This window comes from Astyanax mexicanus, chromosome 24, assembly GCF_023375975.1.
Source record: "Astyanax mexicanus isolate ESR-SI-001 chromosome 24, AstMex3_surface, whole genome shotgun sequence".
Lineage (NCBI taxonomy): Eukaryota > Metazoa > Chordata > Actinopteri > Characiformes > Acestrorhamphidae > Astyanax > Astyanax mexicanus.
In genome coordinates this window covers 17,966,536-17,991,009 of record NC_064431.1, presented here as the reverse complement: position 1 = coordinate 17,991,009, position 24,474 = coordinate 17,966,536, and the positions used below count along the sequence as shown (strand labels likewise).

General features: G+C 39.4%; 1 protein-coding gene across 7 annotated transcripts in view; it reads right to left on the bottom strand.

Moving 5' to 3' along the window:
- Positions 1–704: 704 nt before the first annotated feature.
- The window catches only part of plekhg5a (pleckstrin homology domain containing, family G (with RhoGef domain) member 5a), a 109,743-nt gene continuing 85,973 nt past the window's right edge, over positions 705–24,474 (bottom strand). For 5 of the 7 annotated variants that reach the window (XM_049471570.1, XM_049471569.1, XM_049471572.1 and 2 more), the window contains 11 exons: positions 21,125–21,286; positions 18,579–18,677; positions 18,228–18,428; positions 16,901–17,011; positions 14,285–14,434; positions 12,676–12,813; positions 11,995–12,114; positions 9,882–10,130; positions 9,271–9,401; positions 7,311–8,372; positions 705–4,644 (listed from right to left, as the gene is read on the bottom strand). In XM_049471570.1, coding sequence (XP_049327527.1) covers positions 4,635–4,644; positions 7,311–8,372; positions 9,271–9,401; positions 9,882–10,130; positions 11,995–12,114; positions 12,676–12,813; positions 14,285–14,434; positions 16,901–17,011; positions 18,228–18,428; positions 18,579–18,677; positions 21,125–21,286 — 2,433 coding nt within the window. In that variant the 3' untranslated portion in view covers positions 705–4,634. Of the gene's footprint in view, positions 4,645–7,306; positions 8,373–9,270; positions 9,402–9,881; positions 10,131–11,994; positions 12,115–12,675; positions 12,814–14,284; positions 14,435–16,900; positions 17,012–18,227; positions 18,429–18,578; positions 18,678–21,124; positions 21,287–24,474 lie in introns of those variants that run through there. The other 2 variants (XM_022682666.2, XM_022682669.2) reach the window with 2 other exon arrangements.

Here is a 24,474-nt window from a genome sequence, read left to right as displayed (position 1 = left end):
TAAATTTATCCACCTGCCTAATTTAGTCTAAAGAATTACTGCACACTTTCTGTAAATACTACTTCATTTCACTACTTAAATACCACTGTGTTCGTCTGCTATATGATACATTTGACTGAAAATACTGAACCAAACGACCAATGATTTAAAAAGGAAAATAGTTCAAATTACAGGGTTCATACACTTTTTAACCAGTACGTTTCCATGATTTTTTCATGACTTCTCCATGCCTTTAAGGCAGATTTTCATGACCATATGATTTTTTAAAACAGTGCAGACATGAAAAATAAAACCAAAAATCCACTAAAACTATAATCGAAATTGATTATAGTACGTCTAAAATGAATGAGACAATTTTTAGTAATAAAATGTGTGTCAGATCCTGAGAGCTCCATTGTTTAGGGCTAAATTACTGAATACATTTTGAACTGATGTATTTGTTCGCTCAAAGATTTGTTCGCTCAAGATTTTCTCCATCGATAAACTTAAACAATGACATGACTTTTCCAAAACGTTCTGGGTATTTTTATTTTTCCCAAACTTATCCAAGCTTGGAAATTGCTATTTTCAAATTCCATTACTTTTCCAGGTTTTTCATGACCGTACGAACCCTGACATTTTTAGGGGTGCACAAACTTTTTCATACCACTTTATTGCAGAAAGTAGAATCAATGCTTTATAGAATAAAGTAGGAGATTACACAGTTTGATGTTTGGCAGCTTAATCATCTTTATTTGGAAATCATTGCAGTACGATGTGCATTAGCTGTAAACTGATAAGGATCAAAAGTCAAGATGAAGGGATGTGGATTCAGCCCTTATTTTTATCAGTCCGCTGTCAAAAAAAACACTGAATAAACAATGAATGCTACCTTTTGATATTTCAAACAATGATGAAAAACAAGTGAAAAAAAATTAACAATAGAAAGTTTCTTTTTTTTTTACTATAAAACAAAGAAGCCTCAATAAATATTATATTTACAATACATTAAACAAAGAGCAAACCCATGCATGCTGATTACTGTGGCTGCAGATCACAAAGTTGCCGACAAATATGCCTCTGAATTCCTTTCATGTGTTAAACAAATGTTTTTTTTTCTTTTGTTTGGTTAATTCTCTTTTTCATGTGTATTCTCTTACTCTTGTGTTCAGACTGCCAGCTTGCATCTGATTTATATGTAGATAGTATTAGATTGTATTGTATTTTTGATATTCTGGGCAGCTAGAAACAACATAAAATTATTTTTTTTTTCAATTCACACATTTTGGAGGTGGTTTGAAATATGATTACCGTATTTTATGCACTATAAGGTGCACTTAAAATCCTTTAATTTTCTGAAAAAACGTCAGTGTGCCTTATAATCTGGGGGACTGTATGTATGATTTTTACTAGGCAGGTTAAGAAGCAGTAATAAAACCACTTCGCTGGGAGCATTAGCCGCTAACCGCTAGCTATTTGGCCGTTCAGAGGTGAATATTATCAGACTGTAGCCTGCTGTTTACCGTGTTAAAAAAGCTATATGGTCTGAACTGCTAGCTTATATCACCCTGGTTTACCGGAACACTCAGGGTTCCTCAGTGTAAAGCTTCCGGGTGGCGTTAGCTGCTAACTGTTAGCGGTTAGCCGCTAATGCTAATGCTTCAGCTTTAGTGAAAATCTGTAAATCTAAGCTTACTGTAAATAAACCTAATCACTTTACTCACCCAAATAAACAGTTTTCAGGAGAGAAATCTGTGTAGATTAACATCCAGCGCTCATTTGACTTGTCTGACTCGTCTGAAATGTTTTTTTTTTTTTTTAAGAATTAGTTTTGTTTACTTAGCTTAGCTTCACAAGTAAATTTAGAAGGAAAACATGGCAACTCCCTTGTTTCTAATACTAATTACTCGTTAGCAGTGTCACATATAATGCAATTTATAATCCAGTGCGCCTTATGTATAAAAATAGACCAGAAAATAGACATGTATTAGTTGTGCGCCTTAATAGTGTGAAAAATACGGTACAGATGAATTTGCCTGCAGTCTGAACATAACCTTTTATCATTAAACCAAAATAAGACATTTCTTCTCATTATTTGGTTAATGGTTTATAATGTGATGATTCTGGTGATTTTGATTTTTTTCTTACTGTTTAGGTGGATGAATCATGAATCCTAATTTGTGCTGTTCTCACAAAACCATTTCAGTATGCTCAGTCACCCACAGGGGGTAGTATAACACAACCATTCAAACACAGCCACCACTACTGACTGGATTTTCACAATGTAGAAATTCACAATTTCCAAGAAAGGTAAATTTAAATGGCAGTGATGTTCTGTGTCTATTCACTTATTTGTTCTTCATCTTTAGGTGTTGTTTGTTAATTTGTTTGAAGTGCCCTAGAATCTGAAGGGAAGAAGATAACAGCAAAGAAAAGGCTGTCGTTACAGTTCAAAAAGGATGACTCTTAAAAGAATAAAGAAAAAGAAAAGAAGAAACCTTGAGCTGAAGAACTCTGAAAAAACCGAACCGAAATAAAGGCGGCAGCACAGGAATGTGACATTAATTCCAGAACTTCTGTTTCAGCTCACAGTGGAATGTACGCTTAGTTTCAACCGAGATTAAAATCTCAAGTTAAACTCTTAACACTCTTAATGCAAATGATGAACTGAAGAAAGAAATGATGAAAAAAAAATAGGGCTTCACAATATATCATTTAGGGATGTACGATATAGACACACAAAAAAATCATGTAATGAGTGATAGTGCTGTTGAGTATTCTGATAATGTTGTGAAATTAGCTCATTATTATTGCGATGTGTTTCCATGAAAATTACTCACATTGCAAGATATGCAATGTCTTGTGGAAGGTCAAATTATAATTTTTTGTTGCTTGATACAAAAAGAAAATTCACAGGCCCCGAGAGGTCCAGCAGACTAAGTTGTCGCCACAATGATCAGGAGAACGGTGGTTTAAATCCTGTTCATGTAGCTTGCAATCAGCTGCCGGAGCCCCGAGAGAGCACAATTGGTCTTGCTCTCTCTGGGTTGGTAGATGGCGCTCTCTCTCACCACATCACTCCAAAAGGGTGATGTCGATCAGCACAAGGCGTCTGTAAACTGATGTATCGGAATAGAGTCGCTGCGCTTTCCTTCAAATGCGCTGTGATGCTATTTGGCAATGCTGCATCAGCAGCAGTTAGAAAAAAGAAAAGAGGGGGACTTACTTCACATGTATTGGAGGAGGCATGTGCTAGCCTATACCCTCCTGGTGTTGGGGCATCACTAGTGATAGGGGGAGTCCTAATGAGTAGGATGGGTAAATGGCTTTGTAAATTGTGGAGAAAATGGGATAAAAATAGAAATAAATTAAATAAAAATAAAAAAATTCACAAAATTCTCATTTTCCATGACATTTCGTATCTACCAGAGTCCCAATATTGTTTTTTCCCCTGCAATATTAGATGCATACAATGGATAATTGGATCATTAATAATTGATATGACATGTTGAAACACTTACTCCTGGTGAAAATGCCTGTATTTCTTCATATGACAATATTCATCACAGAAAAAAAAGTGTGAAATCGTGCAGCCCTAATCTTGAATACGACTTTTTTTACTGACAAATGTGCATTTTTAAAAAATAATATTGGTAAACTATTAGGCTTTAGTACAAAAAAAACCCAGAAAACACAGAACGGCTGCATCCCAATTGTGTACTAATTACTAATACTAACAAGTTTTAAATATGTAGTGTGTTGTAAAGCCAAAAGTGATGAGTAAAAGTTAAGTATACTCAAATACCTACAATACATACTCACACTAATGGATGCTATTATCCATCAATACAATGTCAAACAGAATGGAAGGAGCTACCTATGTGGGGTCAATATGGATGGCAGTAAGTTTTGGTTCAATGTCCCACATACGGATGTTAACAAATGGGTCCAATCTGGGTTGTATACAGTTGGGTCCCAGTAACACATCTACAAACCCACTCAGAGCCCATGCCCTTGCAGAACCCACCTGGTACCCATGTTTTATCTGTAATTAGTGTACTAACCAGCTAAACCTGCACTTTTAATATATTATAGTCTATACATTACAGTATTCGGAAGTAATACACATTTAGGACACAGCCAACAAACAAAGCTCTCATCTTAATTGCCTTGATGGATTGATTGATCAGCATTATTCTCATGGTGCAGTACAGTACAGCAGTCCACAAGTCGGGTCCAGATCAGAATGTATTGTACTTAGCCCTTCAATAGTGTGTTTAGTGTTTCGGCTACAGAGTATAACAAATAATTTTTTCTACTTTTCAGTGTCTTACACATTTTCTTTTTTGTTAAATTCCCAAGCAGGCATTATCTTTGAAAATGGCTGAAAAAAAAAGAAACAGAAAAAGTCTTTGGAAGTACGTTATCGTTATGTTGAAGTGTCAAGTTACGGTCACTGGATTTTCAGTGATGTGCTGCTTCTAGAAGTTCCAGAAGATCCATCTTAATTAAGTCCTTCCTCCTGGTTCCTCTTGGACAGTGATGGAGAACCCCTGCTGTTGATACTGGGTTGATACTGGTGATGCCGGCGGCGGTGCAACTCTACAGACCACCAATAGACCAGCTAATGGCTTTTACATCAGTTCCCTCAGACACTATACCTCCCTACAGAAAAAGAAAGAAAAGCAGAAAATACATATAGGTCAGAACACAGAGTGAAGGATGGTTAGTTAGTTTCAAATGTGTACACACATTATTTTCACTCAGTCCTTTTTCTAAGTTTGCTGAACCAATTAACCTAAACATGCTTACTAACTTACTAGACCTCCCCTCTTTTTACTGTGTTGTTTCCAATACTACAAAACACTAGACAGCATCATGATGTGCTCAGAAGAAAGTACCATATTCCCAGCTATGATGCATAGAGGATGCAAGTGAGTCCTCTATGAACAGGGTAAATGGAGCTAAAAACAACTTTAAAGTAAAAATAATAATGAACGACTTGTTCTAATTGAGTATTTCTTTAATTTTTGAAAGTAGAATAATGTATTTTACTAAAAAAGCAAAGAAAGTGTGCTTGTATATTTCAGTTTAAGCACTAGCATTACTGCTACTATAAGCTCATTGGTTGGCGAGCTGATCCTTGAGATACAGGTAGAGCATGTTTAAAATGATAAAAAATGATGTCTGCGGTACTGAAACATTTGATATAGTTCTGTGTTGAGGATATAAGTACATATTTCAGTACATTTATAAATTTGTTTTGGTGATCGCTGGAAAAACTGAGACTGCCGAGAGACAAATCAGGGATCATTCGACGCTTACACAGTCAAGTAGTGTGAATTAATAAAAGATGTTCACGAGCTGTCGGTGAACGTTGCTGATACCTGGCATGCAAGATATCTGACCCAGTCGGCAACTATGATTCAGGAGCAGCGGCTACATACTGCCAATGGAATCACTGTGAAAGAGACTTATATTTGTTTTATTTGTGCTGCCAATGTTGGGGGGGGGTCGCCTGCAGTTTTGTTTGGTAATCGCTGGAAAAACTGAGACTGCTGAGAGACAAATCAGGGATCATTCAATGTTTGCACAGTCGCGTAGTGTGAACTAATAAAAGATGCTCACGAGCTGTCTGTGAAATTCGCTAATACCTGGCATGCAAGATATCTGACCCAGTCGATGACTGGGAGTCAGGAGCAGCGGCTACATACTGCCAATGAAATCACTGAGAAAGAGACTTAATCATTGTTTTATTTGTGCAATGATGAGGGGGGGTCGTGAAATTTTCGGGAGCCTACAAGGGGGTTGAACAGTTAAAAGGTTAAGAACCCCTGGTCTAAAAGTGTCCTATCCAATCACACTAAGATCCAAAAAAAATCCATTTCATTTTAGTACACAATGTTCCAGCTGAAAGCCTAAAGACAATACTCAACCTCTCTGACTCCGTACATCTGACAAAAATAGACTCAGAATACCAGGGAAACCCAGGCGCACTCTCTAATGGCAGACCGACACCACACCGCAGCTCCTAATAACTCAGGGTGGAGGCTCAGATCGGCAGATAAAAGACGAGCGAGACAAAAGACCCTGGCGCTGAAATGCCAGCTTCCCACAGGCTGCGGGACAATGGGGCCTGCCTATCTCGGGCTGAGCTGAGGTCACAGCGTCTCACTCTGTCAGACATTATTTTGTGCAAACACCACTTTACCACTTTACAAACAACAACAACAAAAACAAACACACACAAAAAAGATAATAAGTCTGATAAAAAGGTCTTGTTATGAAAGGTCAGAGTGTGACAGCATGTGCAGACAATGACCCAAGCTTTGATGTGGAATGGTGTAGAAATGATCAGTCAGCAGGTCGTTTTGGATGGGACGGCTACAGGGCTTAATGTTGGGTGTTGACGTGACGGCAGCACGACTGCAGCTGGAGCAGGAGGGTGCAGGATGCTGATAGCGCACGTCTGGAACGGACACTTCACTAATGTTGGCTAATTGGGGCTTAGCATTGTGTGTGTATATCTTTACTGCACAGTAAAACAATAAGTAGTGTAAGCAACAGGTGTATTAAGTAGAGCATAGTCCAGAGATTTTAGCCTAATTATATACAATTTTAAATTAAATACCTGTTTTAGAAATCTAAAATAAACAGAAATAGAAAAAAAAAATCAGTATTATGGGGATAACGTTAAAATAAGAAAAAATAAAAAAGGCCAACAGATTGTAGAAGGTTGTTTAGTGGATTTACTTTATCTTAAATTTTTCCTTTTCAACTTTTTGATCTGGCAGCTGTTCATGTTGAGTTAAATGATTTAAAATGTTATCTTAAAACGACCAATAGAAATGCTCCAAAATGACTTATATTAACTACCATTGAAAAAAAAAAACTAACTTTTTTGAGAAGTTTCTGTTTTAGAGATTTTTACAGAATTTACCAGTCAAAATTTGGACACAGTCCTTAAGGTCCAGACAATAACTGGAAATTACATTTTTAATTTTAGTTTTATTTTAATTACATTATTTTTTATTTTAGTATTGTGCAAAAAATAGTATATTGTACAAGTATGAAAAGTGCAATAATAAAGTCATTGCTAAGATGAGAAAATAAAAAAGCACCTTATCTGGGTCACTGACAATGGACAACGCACTGCCAATGGACTAGTAAAAATCAGGGTGTTCTAAAAATGTTTAATATGTAAATAGGTAATAAATAGTATCAACAAAGAGTGTCTTCAACAATCACCCATCCTAAACCCAACTGAGCTGGTTTTAAGTGATTGATTTTGAATTGCAGAATTGTAGAATTGTTGTTTAGGAGTAACTTACGAGGCAGTGAGTGTAGAGTTGAGCACCATGGTGGTGCGTATCTTCTGCAGTTGGGCCCTGGTCAGCTTTCTGTGTGGATGCTGCTGCTGCTGTGATGCCTCCATGTCGCCTTTTTCCTCCAAAGCACCAGGGGGCGATGTTCTTTTTCCCTCAATCTGGCCGTTTGGGCAGCTGAGAGTCCTGTGCACCAGTAGAGTCTCTGCTCGTCTCAGAGTGTTCATGACTTTTCCTGACAAACCGTCAGAGTTCTGGAGCTCCTCACCCTGCTCGTGCCGTAGGTCCTCGTTGTTGTACGTCACCTGTTTGGACAGCTGAGACAGGCTCTTGCTCATGTTGCGGTTGGTCCTGTTGCTCCAGGTCACTCCTGAGTGCGGTGGGGCGGCGAGACGCTGGAGCAGATCGTCCTCGGATCGCGACCGGAGGGCGAAGTGCTGCAAATAGTCCGGGCGAGGGTGGACGGGCGAGCGGCGGCGCAACGTCAGCAAGCGGCATCCCGTATCCTGAGGGGTGTTAGTCAAGTCTTCTGTCTCCTCTGGTTCCTCCACCAGATCCTCACGGAGAACAGTTCGGTCGTCCAAGATGCACGACTCGTTGACCGTGACCTGAGAGCCGTTCCAGGCTGTTGAGTCCTCTTCGTCCGCATCGTCATCATCCTCATCATCGTCAGCATCTGCTCCATCCCCATCGGTTTCCTCAAAAGCTTCCTCCTCTTCTTCCCAAGTGTCTGTCTCCTCTCCTTCGCTCTGCTCCACCACCCCCTTCAGCTCCAGCTCAGCGATCAGCGACTCGGGAGAGAGGGTTCCGTAGGCACTATCTATAGACAGGGAGCGACTCTCTGGATCCAGCTCCATTGCAACCAGATCGCCCAGTCCCTCCAGAGCTCGGCCGTCATTGGTGGAAAGGGAGTCCCTTGGGCTCGACGAATCAGAGTGCAGAGAGCTTCTTAGGGATGTCGGCTCTGTTTCTGAAGGTACTGAGGACCTGACCTCGTCGTGCTCGTCCATTGCAACTACAGAGAGGGTCTCGGTGGAGCCGTCCGAGTGGCTGGGTGAGAGGGAAAGACTGTGGGAGAAAAAATGGAGCCCATTAGAATGACAAAATGACCAAAAATGACTTATTAATCAAGCATCTAAGCATTTATATTCTATACTAGTGCATCTAAAAAAATATAGAAAATCACTGAAATTATTGTTGATTATGGTTTACAGCCAATAAAACCCCAAAAATCTGTGTCTCAGAAAATTGGGACCAACTGGTACTTTTGGCAGTGTGGGCAGTGTGCCAAGTCCTGCTGGAAAATAAAATCCACATCATAAAAGTTGTCAGCAGAGGGAAGCATGAAGTGCTGTAAGATTTTCCAGGGAAACACTGCACTGACTTTAGACTGGACTTCATTCCAAACCATCATTGACCATCAGTAAATTTTGCATTTCATTTGTAAATCAAGGAAGCAGAGTCTGGAGGAAGAGTGAAGAGACACACAGTCAAAGCTGCTTGAGGTCTAGTATGAAGTTTCCACCAATCAGTGATGGTTTGGAGAGACATGTCATCTGCTGGTGTTGATCCACTGTGTTATATCTAAAGTCTAAAGTCAGTGCAGTGTTTTCCCACAAAATCTTATAGCACTCTTCCCTCTGCTGACAACTTTTATGGAGATGCGGATTTCATTTTCCAGCAGGACTTGGCTCACTGCCCACACTGCTAAAAGTACTAATTGGCCTTATGTAATATTCAAATTTTCTGGAGATACTGATTTTTGGGTTTTCATTGGCTGTAAGCCACAATCATCAACAATAAAATAAATAAACGCTTAAAATAGATCACTTAGTGTTTAATATATCTATATAATATAGCAGTTTAACATTTTGAACTAAATTACTGAAATAAAGTAACTTTTCAATGATATTCTATTTTTTGAGATGCACTAGTACTATATTTCTTTGCATATTTAAGGCTTTACCTTTTTCCTAGTGGTTCTTTATGCTGCAGCGATGGGGAACTGGATGTGGACATGCTGCTCTCGGTCTCATCCTCCTCCTCTTCTTCTCTCTCTTCCCTTTGAGATTCAGAACGAAGCTTCTGAAGCTGATTCTGAAAAAGAACCAAGTGAAATCAGAAATGTCCCATTTCTTAATATGGGGTTAATTAGTGGTTGCTATGATATTTATAAATTAGTTTTAGCTAAATTTGAACTTAATCTTATCTTCTTTTGATCTTAATTTCTTATCAATTTTTTATTATTGTTTTTATTTTTTATGCAAAATTTATTTTTTATCTTTTTTACTGTTATTTTAAAATGATTGAATTTTGTTGTTATTTTCCTAGTCATGTCAATTCCTGTTTTTGTAAATGTTTGGCTACACTGAAAATGAGGGTTGCCCTCAATGTACTTCCGATGCAAAATAAAGGTGGATTAAATAACTGAATTGGAACAATGTTGATATCTTGCTATGTTATATAATTGTAATGCATAACTATTAATTACTCCCGCATTCTCCACCAGTGTATTGCGCAACACATTGGCTTACTGCATCCGGGTAACGAGAATGAGCTTTTGGATTAAACTCGTACCTGAGCGTTGTAGACGGCCTCCACCCAGCTGCGTCCCTGCGTAGCGCTGTTAGCCTGAAAGCAATAGGAGGCCACGGCAGTGCGGAACTCATTGAGGTAGATGAGGAGGAAGGCTCCCGGATCCTTCAGCTCCCTGCAGACCACGTTCTGAATGACCAGCGGCTGCCGAATCACCTTTACCTTTTCCACACGCTTCACCGGCTTAGTGATCAACAGCACGTCCGTGAACAGGAAGCAGTACACATCCATCTGCGGAGAAAGAGAGGAACGAATAAGGAAGGAAGAGTGACAACGAAACGGTAACATCATAATATATGCAGATGGTCACGATCTATTGTCTAAAAGTAACCTGACTTTGAGGTTTAACTATGACTCAACCATCCGTGGATAACGCATGCAACAGAAAACAAAAAGCATCTCCAGATGGGAAGGATGACTGTCTAATGGAAGATCTTTTGGACACTGACGTACATTGAACACACATTTTTAAGTAATTTCCGATGTTGACCATTCGCTAATCAAACAATTATTACAAAAAAAGTAACACATCATAATTTAGATTTACCTTAAACTGCCTTAAAAACAGCAGCGACTAGGGCTGCCACTAGCGGCCATTTTTCTATCGATTAATCTGTCAATTCATTTTTCTCCAATTAGTCATTTAATCTACCATACTTTTTCAGACTATAAAGCGCACCGAATTATAAGGTGCACTATCAATAAAAAAATATTTTCTGGTCTATTTTCATACCTAAGGCACACTGGATTATAAGGCATTATGTGAGTAAGGAACAGGGGTTCCTTCTAATTCAGCAGGTCTCACCAATGGGTGGTGATGGTGGGGGTGGGGTAACTAAGTTAAGTAAAGCAAAGCTAAGTAAACAAAACTGTAATTATAAAAAAAAAAAGAAAAAAAAAAAACATTTTCTTTTGAAGGCACGTGAGAACTGGATGTTAATCTACACAGATTTCTCTCCTGAAAACTGTTCATTTGGGTGAGTTAAGCGCTTCCGTTTATTTACAGTAAGCTTAGATTTCCAGATTTCCACCTATGCTGAGTGCAGCAGCATTAGCATTAGTGGCTAGGCGCTAGCCAACAGTGCTACAGTGAGGAACCAAGAGTGCTCTGGCAAGCCAGGGCTTCATTAGCTAGCAGTTCTTCCCGCGTAGCTTGGTTTAACGTACAGGTCACAGTCTGGTTAGCGGCTAATGCTTATTCTGTTCCAGAATAGCCGGGGTTAGCAGCAGGTTACAGGCCGATTCTCACCTCTGAACAATGAAAGAGATAGTGCTTAGCGCGGTTAGCGCTGACAATTTTTGTAAAAATTAAATTATTTTAAGTGCGCCTTTTACTGCCAAAATACTGTAAATAATTAATTTTCCTCCAAAAAGTAAAATCAAGCATTTTAAATACCTCTTGCACCATTAAACAAATTGTAATCAAAAAGTTTACATATTAAAGTGCAAAACTTTTGAATGAAATTAATGAATGAGTAGGTGTCCCAATACTTTTGTCAATGTCTAAACGTATCTGCACACTTTAAACATGCCGTTGCTCAGCAAAAGTGACTAATTCAGATATACTGGATGGCTAGGCCTGTCACGGTAACAATTTTTTGCAAACCATATGTTGTTCCAGAAATTTTAGCGTTAAACGATATTGTTGGCATTTTAAGACCAGGAATTGCACCCTTTTAAAGACAAAAAACTTTCCATTCCTGTTCACGGACCTAATTTTGGAACTCGAAAAGTTCTCAGCTTGAACCAGAGTAGTTTATAGCCTTTATATACAACAGATACGCAGATACGTTGAAGGTGAGAGGAAGGCTGAGGCAACATGAACCTAAGAGACACTAAAGTTAAGTGACTAGAGCCGCAATGGGCCGTTACTATGTTTCTTTAAGTTTGTTTTGGGGGTCATGCCCACAGTCACAATATATGTAAGTGCATTTTGTCAGTGCAAACACAATAGATGATATCACAATTATTAAAATCATTGAGGTCATGTCCATTTATTGAACGATAAGTCGATAATGTACTTATTGTGACAGGCCTATGGATGGCATACTGGCACATTATCAGAAGCTGGTAATAAGGGGTATGGATTTCTCACCCTGCTCTCCTTTCCCTCCTTCATCTTCAGCGCTCCTTCCAGATGAAGCTGCCGTATCTCATCTGGTGAGGCGCCCATCACTGGAGCCGTTAGATCAAACTGATTGTACTCCCTGAGGATCTGCGGGTCAAAAGAACAGCACAGATGGTCAGTTTAGCCTTTTTCTAGAGTAGGGTTTGGATGTCGGAATTTCTGAGTTCCAGGTAGGATATTTTAACCGGAATGCCAGATTTGTACTTAGTAGTATTACACAGTTTATTAGCATCTATAAGCTTCTCATTAAATCAGTCATACACACAATACTGTCCAACTTCTATATGTGGACAGGCTTCTCAAATTGGTTGTTGTTGCCAACAATGGAACAAACCTGGAACAATGCTAAGAACTATTATACCATATTTTGGTTGGATCACCAGTTATGGTTGGAAATGTTTTGAAATAGGATACAGCTGTTGGTTGCTATGGTGTTGCTAGATGTTCCACTGATATCCTGGAACATAAAAATGGGGCATGTTTTGGTTGGATTTCCACATAAAAGTAAAGAATTGTCAACACAGTTGTGGTGAACTGTTTTTTGGAAAATTATCTCAATGTTTAAGGCCCACCTTCAGCTTCCGACTTGTGCAATAAATGTTAAAGCAGTATTAGCCTTGGCAAGTGTGAAGATTTAAGTCCTCCCACCTTTTCGACCTCTTCACTAGCACCTTCCACAGCTTCATAGGCTTCAATGCGACTCGCAATGGCCGTCAACTTCTGCTTCTCCTCCCGCTGCCTCATCTGAGAGTCCACACTGTTGATGAAACCCTCCACCACAGCAATCTGAAGCAAAAACAAGGTGAAAAAGATAGATATTCAATCAGATGAAAATATGCTGGTAAGTTAGCTGGTTAACCAGTTGTTGACCAGCATAGTGTAGGTTTTATTTGATATTGGTTGGACATGATGGTCACCCAGCTTGTTTATACTAGTGAATCAGCTTCGCCATTTTGGTCAACCATCTTAATTTAGCTTGAAAAGATAACAATAAAATCAAATGTATTCGTATAGCACTTTTTTCAACTCAACACAAAGCAGCTTTACAGAAACATAATCACAGGATAAAGAATCAGGCAAAACATTAAACATAGAAAATACAGAATACAGAACCCCCAGTGAAAAACTCCCTCAGAGCTGAAGGAGGAGGAATAAACCTTGGGAGGATTAAGACTCACATATAAGGGTGGATCAGCCTACCACTGGTCAAATGGCTTTTAAATTAATTTAAAACAGTTTTTATAACATCCACAAAGATTTTATATATTCAGGAGTATAGCAGTGCCACTAATGGAAGCAGTTAGAGTTTATATCATACGGTGGTCAACCAGATTAATTCGCTTAATTACTTAATAGGCCAATTAGGCTGTTTTTTTTCCGAGTGTAGGAAATTGGAGTGTAGGTCTGTCACAATAATTACATTATCGACTTATTGTAAAATAAATGGAACTGACCTCAATAATATTTGATCATTGTGATATCTATTGTCTATTGTGTTTATTTAAATGTTAGTTCACATATATAACAGTGAACAATATTTAAGTTAGTCACGGTAAATGACCGCACCTTGAAAAAGTAATTAGTTATAGTTAGTAGTTACTTCTCCAAAAAAGTAACTGAGTTACTAACTGAGTTACTCCACTATAAAAGTAACTAGTTACCAGTAAAAGTAACTATTGCCCCCGTAACACACCGCCCCCACACTTCTCAGAGCGTGTTTCATGAGCGAGATTAATAGAGTGCACGACAGCAAAGGCAAAAATCATTGCTTGGGCATTTATCTCATCCTCCTCTCCCTTGTGACTCACACAAACAACGCACACACACACTGTATGCGAGGAGTAAAAAAAAAAAAAAAAAGTAAATTGAGCGGCTAAAGTAACGTGCAGTAACGGGGTGTAGGAAATGGTAACGGCGTTATAGTTACAGTCAGAGTAATTAGTTAGATTAATCGTTACTGAAAAAAAGTAACAGCGTTAGTAATGCCGTTTATTTCAACGCCGTTATTTCCATCACTGCCAATGCGTGGGTAAAGAACAGAGTATACATTTCCAAACTATGACTGTTTAAAATGTTGTTGTATTTAAAATGCCATAATTCCTTTGTGAAGCTATACTTTTATCATTGTCAGTGAAGTTAAATGGTCTTAAAATGACAATAGTATCGTTTATCGCAATAATTTCTGGGATGATATATCGTCCACAAAAAAAAATGCTATCGTGACAGGCCTATCGGAGTGTTTTCACGGTTCTCTTACCATCCTGGTGACGGCCTCTCGTGCTGCTGGGTCATCGGTCTTTTTCAGCACACTTTTCAGGAGCAGGGGGTACTTGGTGAGTCTCTGGTGAGGCTTCACTAGCATGTCGGTCAGCTTCAGTCTGCTACACTGCTTATGGGTCTCCGCCCACTGCAACAGAACAGAACAGACAGTGTTGAAGACACTGCTGCTGTAAAAAAAAAGCTTAAGCTGGGGTGTCTGGACCACAACAATAAGTACACAAACTTTCTAAACTGGAGAATACTTATAATAGTACAGTCTGGCCATGTTCTCACGCTGTACCACCACCACAACAACACAGTACCCACCAAATGGGCTCTATATCCGGATCAGTGATGACTAAATATTCCCCGCAGGGAAACAACAAAACTATTCATAGCTAACTACTGCTCCATCTGCTGCTGTTTACTGAGCATGGTGGAGGCGGCATATATTAAAAAAAAAAAAGAATTAGGGTTTCTCCTACATGTCCCACATAAATCATAATGGGTGTGTTAACGTTCTAACCTCTAGGACCTCTCTAATCAGTCTGTGGCTTTCTTCTATTCCAGGTTCTGGCATACATTTGAGTAGGGCTGCAGCTATCAAATATTTTACAAATCAAGTATTCTACTGAAAATTCCTTTGATTAATCGAATAAGTAATTAAATAAATCATTGTTTTTGTTTAAAGATCAATTAAAAATAAGCCATTTCACTTAATACTGGACGACCAATAGGTTTCCTTTTTAGAGAACAGTTTTATTTCTTAAATTCACATTGTGCACATCAACAAACTGTATTGTGTAAAAATAGTTTTGTCACAATACCAAAATTATGATTTTTTTTTTTTTTATATACGATACCTGCCTTAATATCTCAATACCGACTAGGGCTGCAACTAATGATTATTTTAGTAGTCGACTAATCTGCTTATATGATTATTTGTTAGATTAGTCGCGATTCTTTTTTTGTCATGCCTAGAGGTGTGCCATATCATATTGTACGCAATAATATTGCCAACATTTCTGAATATTGTGAGCGATATTATACCCTCAAATATCGTGCCATATCACCCACCCCTAGTTATCACACCAGGTTACTACTGTCCTGTTTTTTAATTTTTCTTCTTACTTATTTTCAAGGAGAAACCTCCCTGAAATGATTGTTTGTCTAAGAAAATAAAGTATTTTTTACTAAAGTTTGTAGTTAGTGGAAAAAGTACAGTGTCTCTCTACCACTTAGCCAGCTGACATTAGTTTAATGAATTTTAGTAATGTTAATGAAGGAGTGAACTCAGTTTAAACTCACCTCAGCAGCTCTCTGCAGTAATTTAACTCTCCGCGGGTAATATAGAACTCAGTGTTTAAACTGTACAGAGCTAGTAAAGACTGACTGTAGAGTATTGTGGAGGTAAATGTGTTTGTTTTTGTGTTTAAAGAACACAGTGCTGCTATTACACTGTATGCGCATCTCTACCGCTCTCTTTTCTGCTCTCTAACATGCTGCAAGTCCCACCCACACTGCAACCTTATCGGCCAACTAAGCATGAGGAGAGGCCAATCAGGATGCTCAGGATTTGTCACTCTATCACTACGTGTGTGCGTCTTCCTCTCTCTCTATTTTTTCTCTTGCGTGTGCTCTTTCTCTTGCGTGAACAATTAAAGGTACCACTTTAAAATAAGACAACCTTTATAAAGGGTTTATAAATAGTTTATAATTAGTTTATTAATGGTTACTAATTAGGTTGTAAATGCCTTAAAAATCATTAATAATCAGTTATAACACATACGCAGAAGGGGCAACTATGAACTGTTGTTTGCAAAATAGTGAACCCACAGCCATCTGTATTGTTATTAATGATTTTTAAGGCATTTACAATCTAATTAGTAACCATTAATAAACTAATTGTAAACTATTTATAAAGGTAGTCTTGTTTTAAAGTGGTACCCAATTAAATTCCGCTTCAACAATTTTTTTATAGTCGAAGTTGTCAATTGCACTTACTAATCATTGCAGCCCTAATACCAACACTGAAGGGATACCACGACAAGAGCCTAAAACATCAGACATTAATGGAATAACAGAAGATCAAACATGACATTGCAGTATGATTTTTTTCAAAATATCCTAAATAAATAAAACATTTATTTTATATTTATTAAGGTCATACCATCATTCGACATACCAGCTTGTTCACATTCTTCTCACTAATTAAACACAACAGGCATTACAATTGCTGCAGACCTGTCTATATCATTGTTTTCCAATAACAGACATGTATCTTTAACAAACCTTCTTAACGGTTAGTGGAAATTAATGTAAAATGAGATTATTTCAGGTCATTTTTTGAATTTAGAATTTTTACTGATCCTTTCATTAGAAAATTTGAACACAGTGCAAAGAACAGTTTGTTAAAATTATGTTGTAAACTAAAAATAGAAAAGAAAACAGACACTTGTTTTTCATATAACAGCAGCGATATGATTTACAGTACATTAACTCAAAAACGTTATTATTGTAACATGCCTATGAAGAACAGTGCAGAACCATCCTGAATTTGAATTAGATCAGATGTAGTATGATAAAGGTTAATTGCAGAATGTAAGAACCTCACCGTTACATAGATCCTGAAGAGCTCGTTGTCCTTCAGTAAAGTGCGCATATACTCCATACAGCTCTCCTCCTCCATACAGTAACGGATATAGGGCTTAAACCTGTAACTGAACTAAACAAACACACACACACATTTTACATTTTATACATTTTGTTTATATATAACATCAACAGGAAACAAATATTTATTTAAATATTCCAGAAAAATCGTCCGACATCATAGGTCATTACATAATAGGATTTTTTACACAATACAATGTCTTTTGTTTTCTCCCCAATTTTAAGGATAAAAAAAAAATCCAAAATGAATACTGCAAATAATAGCTGAAATGAAGCAATATTTCACCACCAGTTCAGCTTTTGTTCTACTAAGTCCCCCAAGACCAAGTCCATGTACTATGAGTCTGTACACGAGTCCAAGACTCCCAAACACCAGGACTTTCAGTTGGCAATTTAAATCCTAGGTTTTTTTAATTATACTAATTCTGCATTGTAGATAATACTAAAGTCACCCATACTATAAAGAAAAATATGTAATCATTTAGTAAACAAAAACGTATATAAAAAAGTGCTTCAAAGTAGTCCCTCTTGACAGTTTTGCACATCTTGGCCGGATTTTCTCAGTCAGTTTTATGAGGTAGAGTCACCTGGAATGTAAGCTTTCAGTTAACAGCTGTGCTGAAACTTGTCCTGCCCCTAATGTGTTTGAGAGCATCAGTTGTGAAGTGGTAGAGTTGGTATACAGTGAATAGCTCTATTAGAGTAATGTTTTAATTCATATTATGGCAAGAACTACTCAACTAATTAAAGTAAAAAAAAAATGAGAAAAGAAAGGGAGTCAATACGAACATTTTCAAAACTTTGAAAGTATCCTATGTGCTTTGTAAAGAACATCAAAAAATTTTATGATGAAACTGGCTCTCATCAGGAACGCCCTAGGAAAGGAAGACCAGGGATTACCTCTGTTGCACAAGAGTTACCAGCCTCAGAAACCACAGGTTAACAGATTAACCCCAGATAAGGTATTTTACTGGAGTTCAGTGAAGCATTGTCACAGTGTGAACAAACTTTTTACTGGTGCTGTATATGCAAACACACACTGCAAAAATCAGACTTTCATGTGTTTTTAAAGCTATAGTTAAATTCCACTGTTATATACTCCTATACACTCCTATCTGTTTTGGTTTGGATTGATTAGGTCTTTTGAGAAATCCAAGGGCACCAAAATCCATCAAAGCAAACCACATAACCAACATTGTCTAACCGTTAACTCATTGGTCAGACCCGTTTGTGGCGTGGCTAATACACTGTGTAGGCTATACACTTACAGTGCTGAAGCCCTGCTGCAGGTCCACAGGGTTGAGCAGGGTGTGGTTCTGTCTGGCCCGTTCCAGCACGGGCAGCAGAACCTCGGTCCACAGTGACGTGTGCAGCAGCACGATCTCCTGAATGTTCCCGAACAGACGACTGGGCTCCACCTCAATCAGCAGCCCACTCTCCTGCAGGTTCAACAGCCCACACAGGAACAGCTGCACACAACAGATAAAAGACACGTTCATAACTGTGAATCGTTCAGCAGTTATTAACTGATATTAAATTATGAACCTAAAAGATAAACGTCCAACTATTAACAGAGTAGGTATATTCCTGAGTCAGCACTTCCCCCCAGTCCAGCTTACATCAGTGATGACGTGCAGCTTCTTAATGTAGTCGGACTCAGTCTGCAGCAGCTCCCAGATCGCCTCCTGCTGGTGGCACTGCCGCTTCGCCAGCCTCTGCTGAAAAGAAATTCAGTAGACTGTATAAGGACACAAAGTACAACATAGAACAGGAATTTCCAAACTTTTGCAACTCGTGCCCCACTGCAAAACATTTCCTGGCTAACATAAAAATTTAATTAACCATTTTGTGTAGTGGTCTAACTCAGATGGTGTCCAGCATGTGTAGCGGCCTCCTGGTAAAGACTACCAAGGCAACTGTCCCTTGCTTACAGTCAAGCATGGTGGTGGTAGCATCATTGTCTGGGGTTGTACTGGGGCCTGTGGCACTGACTACTTTGTTTCGAAATGTCAAAAATGTTTCAGTGTTGTCTCATTAAAAGTAGCAAGAGGTGCACTCACTGCATCATTTTTTAAGCTACTGTATGCAGACGATTAGAAATGGCTGAAAAAAAAGATGCAAGAGTTTTTAGACCTCAAATAATGCAAAAAAAACCAAAATCATATTCGTAAAACTTTCTGAACTTTAAGAGTTAAAACATCAATATTTGGTGGAATAGTGCTGGTTTTTAATCACAGTTTTCATGCATCTTGGCATGTTCTCCTCCACCAGTCTTGCACACTGCTTTTGGATAATTTTATGCCACTCCTGGTGCAAAAATTCAAGGCGTTCAGCTTGGTTTGATGGCTTGTGATCATCCATCTTCCTCTTGATTATATTCCAGAGGTTTTCAATTTGGTAAAATCAAATTAAAATCAAAATTTAGATCAAATCAAAAAATGTCCTATTAACACCATGTTCCAACATATTATGTATTAAGTGATGTTTTTCTCAGATTTTCCTAAATATTCAATGCAAATGACAGTCAAGTCATGACCCGTTAAGTATATATCCAATTTTATTGAACAAACCTGAATGATAATGGTATTTCTTCAAATTAAATATAAAACTCAAAATGTACTGTTCCACATTATTAAGCAGGCCACAGGTTTCAAGCAATATGGGAAAGAAAATGGATTTCTCTGTTCCTGAAAAGCATGAAATAGTGCAGTGCCTTGAACAAGGTATGAGAACATAAGATATTTCACAACAACTGAAGCGTTATTGACGTACTGTGAAGAGATTTGTGTCTGATTCAGAGCACAGACAGGTTTGTGCAGATAAACGAAAAATGAGGAAGGTTTCTGCCAGGCAAGTTCATCGAATTAAAAGAGCAGCTGCTAAAAGGCCATTACAAACCAGCAAACAGGTGTTTAAAGCTGCTGGTGCCTCTGGAGATGGCAAACCTCAAGGTGTAGGATCCTTCAAAGGCTTGCTGTGGTGCATAAACCTACTATTCGGCCACCCTTAACCAGAGCTCACCAGCAGAAACGGTTGCAGTGGATCCAGACATACAGGAAGACTAATTTCCAAACAGTTCTGTTTACTGATGAGTGTCGTGCAACCCTGGATGGTGCAGATGGATGGAGTAGTGGATGGCTGGTGGATGGCCACCATGTTCCAACAAAGCTGTGATGTTAGCAAGGCCATATAGGGTCCCTGAAGGTATGAAAATGACCTCAGAAAAGTATAGAGTTTCTGACTGACCACTTTCTTCCATGGTACAAAAAGAAGAACTGTGCCTTGCCAATGCACCATCTCATGCGGCAAAGAATACCTCTTTGTCATTGGCTTCGATGGGCACAAAAGGAGAGAAACTCATGGTGTGGCCACCATCTTCCCCTGACCTCAACTCTATTGAGAACCTTTGGAGGATCATCAAGCAAAAGATCAAGGTACAAACTCAGAAATGATTTCCATAGAGAACATGTTGGGAACCAGGCCAAAGTTCAATGCACTATTTTTAAGTACTGAGTAGTACTGGCTACTAACTTTCTTGCTGGAAAAATGGACATCATAGGACAGATACAGAATCCACCAGACCATAATTACTGTAGATTCCTGTGCAGGTTGTATACAAGAAACAGACTTTTGGAAAACAAAAGCATCAGAAAGAGCTATCTCCATGATACAGCCTGACCCAAACACACACACAACACACATTCACACCAAACCATTAAACCCTTTAGCCATTCGCTGATTCCCACCATAAAATACAGGGGTTAACTTCTCCTTCCAGAAAACCAAAGCAGAACCACTTTGATTCTGGGTTTATAACGGGTCATAATGTCATAAATGCACGATTATGAAAATGTATCCCATGTGCTCTGCCGCAGATTTCCCAGCGAGTGTCATATCATCAGCGCAGTGAGCGAGACGTTGTATCGTGGCGGATTGTGGTGTTGTAAATTTTCATTTTCATTATCTCGGTTTCTGTCTGCGTCAGCCTCGGCCCAGAACAACACGCCGCTAACACTGTTAGCGGGATAGTCGGATAAAGGTCAGTGCTGAAGAGAGTTAAGAGAGTGCTGCTGTTGAACATTACCTTAAAAGAAGACAGGGGGCTGTGTGTGGGAGTGTGTGTAAAAGTGTGTGTGTGTGTGTTTGTGTTTGAGGGTGTATCTACCTCAGGGTTCTCCAACAACATTTTCCAGCTCTCCTCTAGTTCCAGGTTAGGCTCCTCCTCCCAGGAGTCTCTGTGGAAGGAGAGCTGCTGGGGCATCTTGGGTAATCCGAACACGGTGTAGGAGTGAAGTTTACTCTGCAGCTGATCCACGCGGTCACACTCCTGTGAAGAGAGAGAAAGAGAGAAAGAGAGAGAACATCAGTTCCTAATCTCAATACTGTAAATCTAAGATAGGGTGATAAACTGGGACTGGACAAAAATGTGTATCAATATATCATGAGAAATACAAGGAAAGAGCTGCAATAAGACTAAATAACAGTAAACTACAACGGCATCACCCGTGTGCAGCAACAGAGGGTGCTCTTCACTCTGTACACTGTTCTCAAGTGACATACCGAGGCTGGTGGCAGAGTGAGGCAGAGTGATATAAAGTGAGGTAGAGTGCGGTAACGTGAGGAAGAGTGATGTAGAGAGAGGTAGAGTGACGTAGATTGTGGTAACGTGAGGCAGAGGGTGGTAACGTGAGGTAGAGTGAGGCAGAGTGACGTAGAGTGTGGTAACGTGTGGCAGAGTGTGTTAATGTGAGGTAGAGTAACGTAGTGTGTGGTAACATAAGGCAGAGGGTGGTAACGTGAGGCAGAATTAGGTAGAGTGACGTAGAGTGTGGGAACATGAGCTAGAGTGAGGCAGAGTGACGTAGAGTGTGGTAATGTGAGGCAGAGTGTGGTAACGTGAGGCAGAGGGTGGTAACGTGAGGCAGAATGAGGTAGAGTGACGTAGAGTGTGGTAACGTGAGGCAGAGTGTGGTAACATGAGCTAGAGTGAGGCAGAGTGACGTAGAGTGTGGTAACGTAAGGTAGAGTGACGTAGAGTGTGGTAACGTGAGGCAGAGTGAGGTAGAGTGACAAAGTGTGGTAACATGAGGCAGAGTGTGGTAACGTAAGGCAGAGTGTGGTAACGTGAGGCAGAGTGAGGTAGAGTGACGTAGAGTGTGGTAGTGTGAGGTAGAATGAGGTAGAGTAGCATGTGGTAACGTGAGAGAGTGTGGTAACATGAGCTAGAGTGAGGTAGAGTGATGTAGAGTGTGGTAACGTGAGGCAGAGGGTGGTAACGTGAGGCAGAATGAGGTAGAGTGACGTAGAGTGTGGTAACGTGAGACAGAGTGTGGTAACGTGAGGCAGAAGGTGGTAACGTGAGGCAGAGGGTGGTAACGTGAGGCAGAGGGTGGTAACGTGAGGCAGAGTGTGGTAATGTGAGGCAGAGTGAGGTAGAGTAACGTACAGTGTGGTAAAAATGTGGTACAGCAAGATAGAGTATGGTAGAGTGAGGAAGAGTAAGCTAAAGTAAGAAAGTCAGTCAGTGCGAGAATGAGGGGTAGAGTGAGGCAGAAGAAGATACAGTGAGGTGACAGAGTGAGGTAGCACAAGAAAGAGTGTGGTAAAGTGAGGTAGAGCAAGGTAGAGTATGGTGGACTAAGGAAGAGTAAGAGTGAGAGAGTGAGTTAGAGCGAGACAGAGTGTGTAAATGTGAGGTACAGTAAGGCAGAGTCAGACTGAGTGAGCTAGCACAAGACAGGGTGTGGTAACGTGAGGTAGGTTATGATAAAGTGAGGTATAGTAAGGCTGAGTGAGATAGAGTGAGAAAAAATAAAAGTCTGATTACGTGAGGTAGACTGAGGTGGAGCGAGGTAGAGTATGGTAGAGTGAGATACAGTATGTGAGGTAGAGTTACATAGAGTGAGGTAAAGTGAATTAAGAGTGTTGTACTCATTCACATTCAACACACACCAAATTTATTATCATGGGGACAAAATAGTGCAGCCAAGCCATGCATATTACAGTTGCACTTAACAGTTGGTACAGTGTTCTTGGGCTTGAAGTTGGTTGAAGGTAACAGTTTACAGTCTTTTTACAGACCTTAGCAAGAGTTATAAGTGGCCACACCTCTCATTAATTTGCCCTTGTGTAAAATTATCAGTACAGATGATCTGGAATCAGACGTTTGTGACTCAGGTCTGCGTGGAGTTGCTTGGAGCTCAGTGCTGTACTGCTGATAGAATATATGTACACAGTATGACTCAGTGAAGCACTGCATTGTGTACAGCGCTGTTTACAGCACAAAGACTAACTCCCCAGGCACCTTTTACAGCTCCTCGAGCCGAGCAGCACACAGCGGCCATTGTGTCCACACCGGACCAACGTCAGGCCATTAACCGCAGCCGGGCAGACACAAAAAAAGCAGGACATGACCTCCGACCCGGAACACATCCCCTCTGGGCTGCCCGCGGGTGTGTACGCACTTTGGGCACGAGAGTTACGCAATACTGCTTTTGTTACCAAACAAACCAAACTACTGCGGGATCCTGCGCGTGTAAACGGGTGTAGCATGTGTTTAGTGTTGGACAGTAATGAATAATATAACTGTAATTGGTTCCTGTATTTAAGTACTTTTTTTAGTAGTAGTGTATCTGTACTGTATCTGTATTATTTTCACTTTGTCGTTACTTTTAGTTTTAAACATATCAAAATAAAAGGAGCATGAAGCAGCCCACCAATAAGAGTACACTTACTTATTGTAATTTTTGCACTATATGGCGCATTATCAATAAAAGTCTATTTTCTTGTCTATTTTTATACATAAGGTGCACTGGATTATAAGGTGCATTATGCGATACTAGTAAGGAACAGGGGTGTCACCATGTTTTCCTTCTAATTCAGCAGGTCAGACCTGTAAAGCTAAGCTAAGTTAAGTAAACAAAACTTTTTTGTTTTGTTGCTTTTAAAGTCAAAAGAGCGCTGGATGTTAATCTACACAGATTTCTCTCCTGAAAACTGTTGATTTGGTTGAATAAATCACTTCTGTTTATTTACAGTCATCTGTAGGCAAAGAGGCATTAGCAACTAATTGCTAGCACTAGCTGCAGTTAGCAGTTAAGCTTGTTTTAACACAGTAAACATGCAGGCTACAAGGCCAAGAATACTCACCTCTAAACAGTGAAAGAGCTAGTGCTTAGCACGATTAATAGGTAATGCTAATACTGCTCCAGCAGTGCTAGCCGGGGTTAGCAGCATGCTACAGGCTGATAATACTCACCTCTGAATGGCAAAAGAGCTGGGGCTTAGTAAAGTTAGCAGTTAATGCTAATGCTGCTCCAGTAGTGCTTTGGTTTTGTTTTTTGATTGTTTTTTTTGTTGTTGTTTCACTGACAAGCTACGTGGAATGAACCGCTAGCTAATATCATCCTGGCTTACTGGAACACTCAGGGTAGTGCTGTTGCACCCAGCCCAGAAATCTAAGCTTACTGTAAATAAACAGAAGAGCTTTATTTACCTAAATAAACTGTTTTTGGG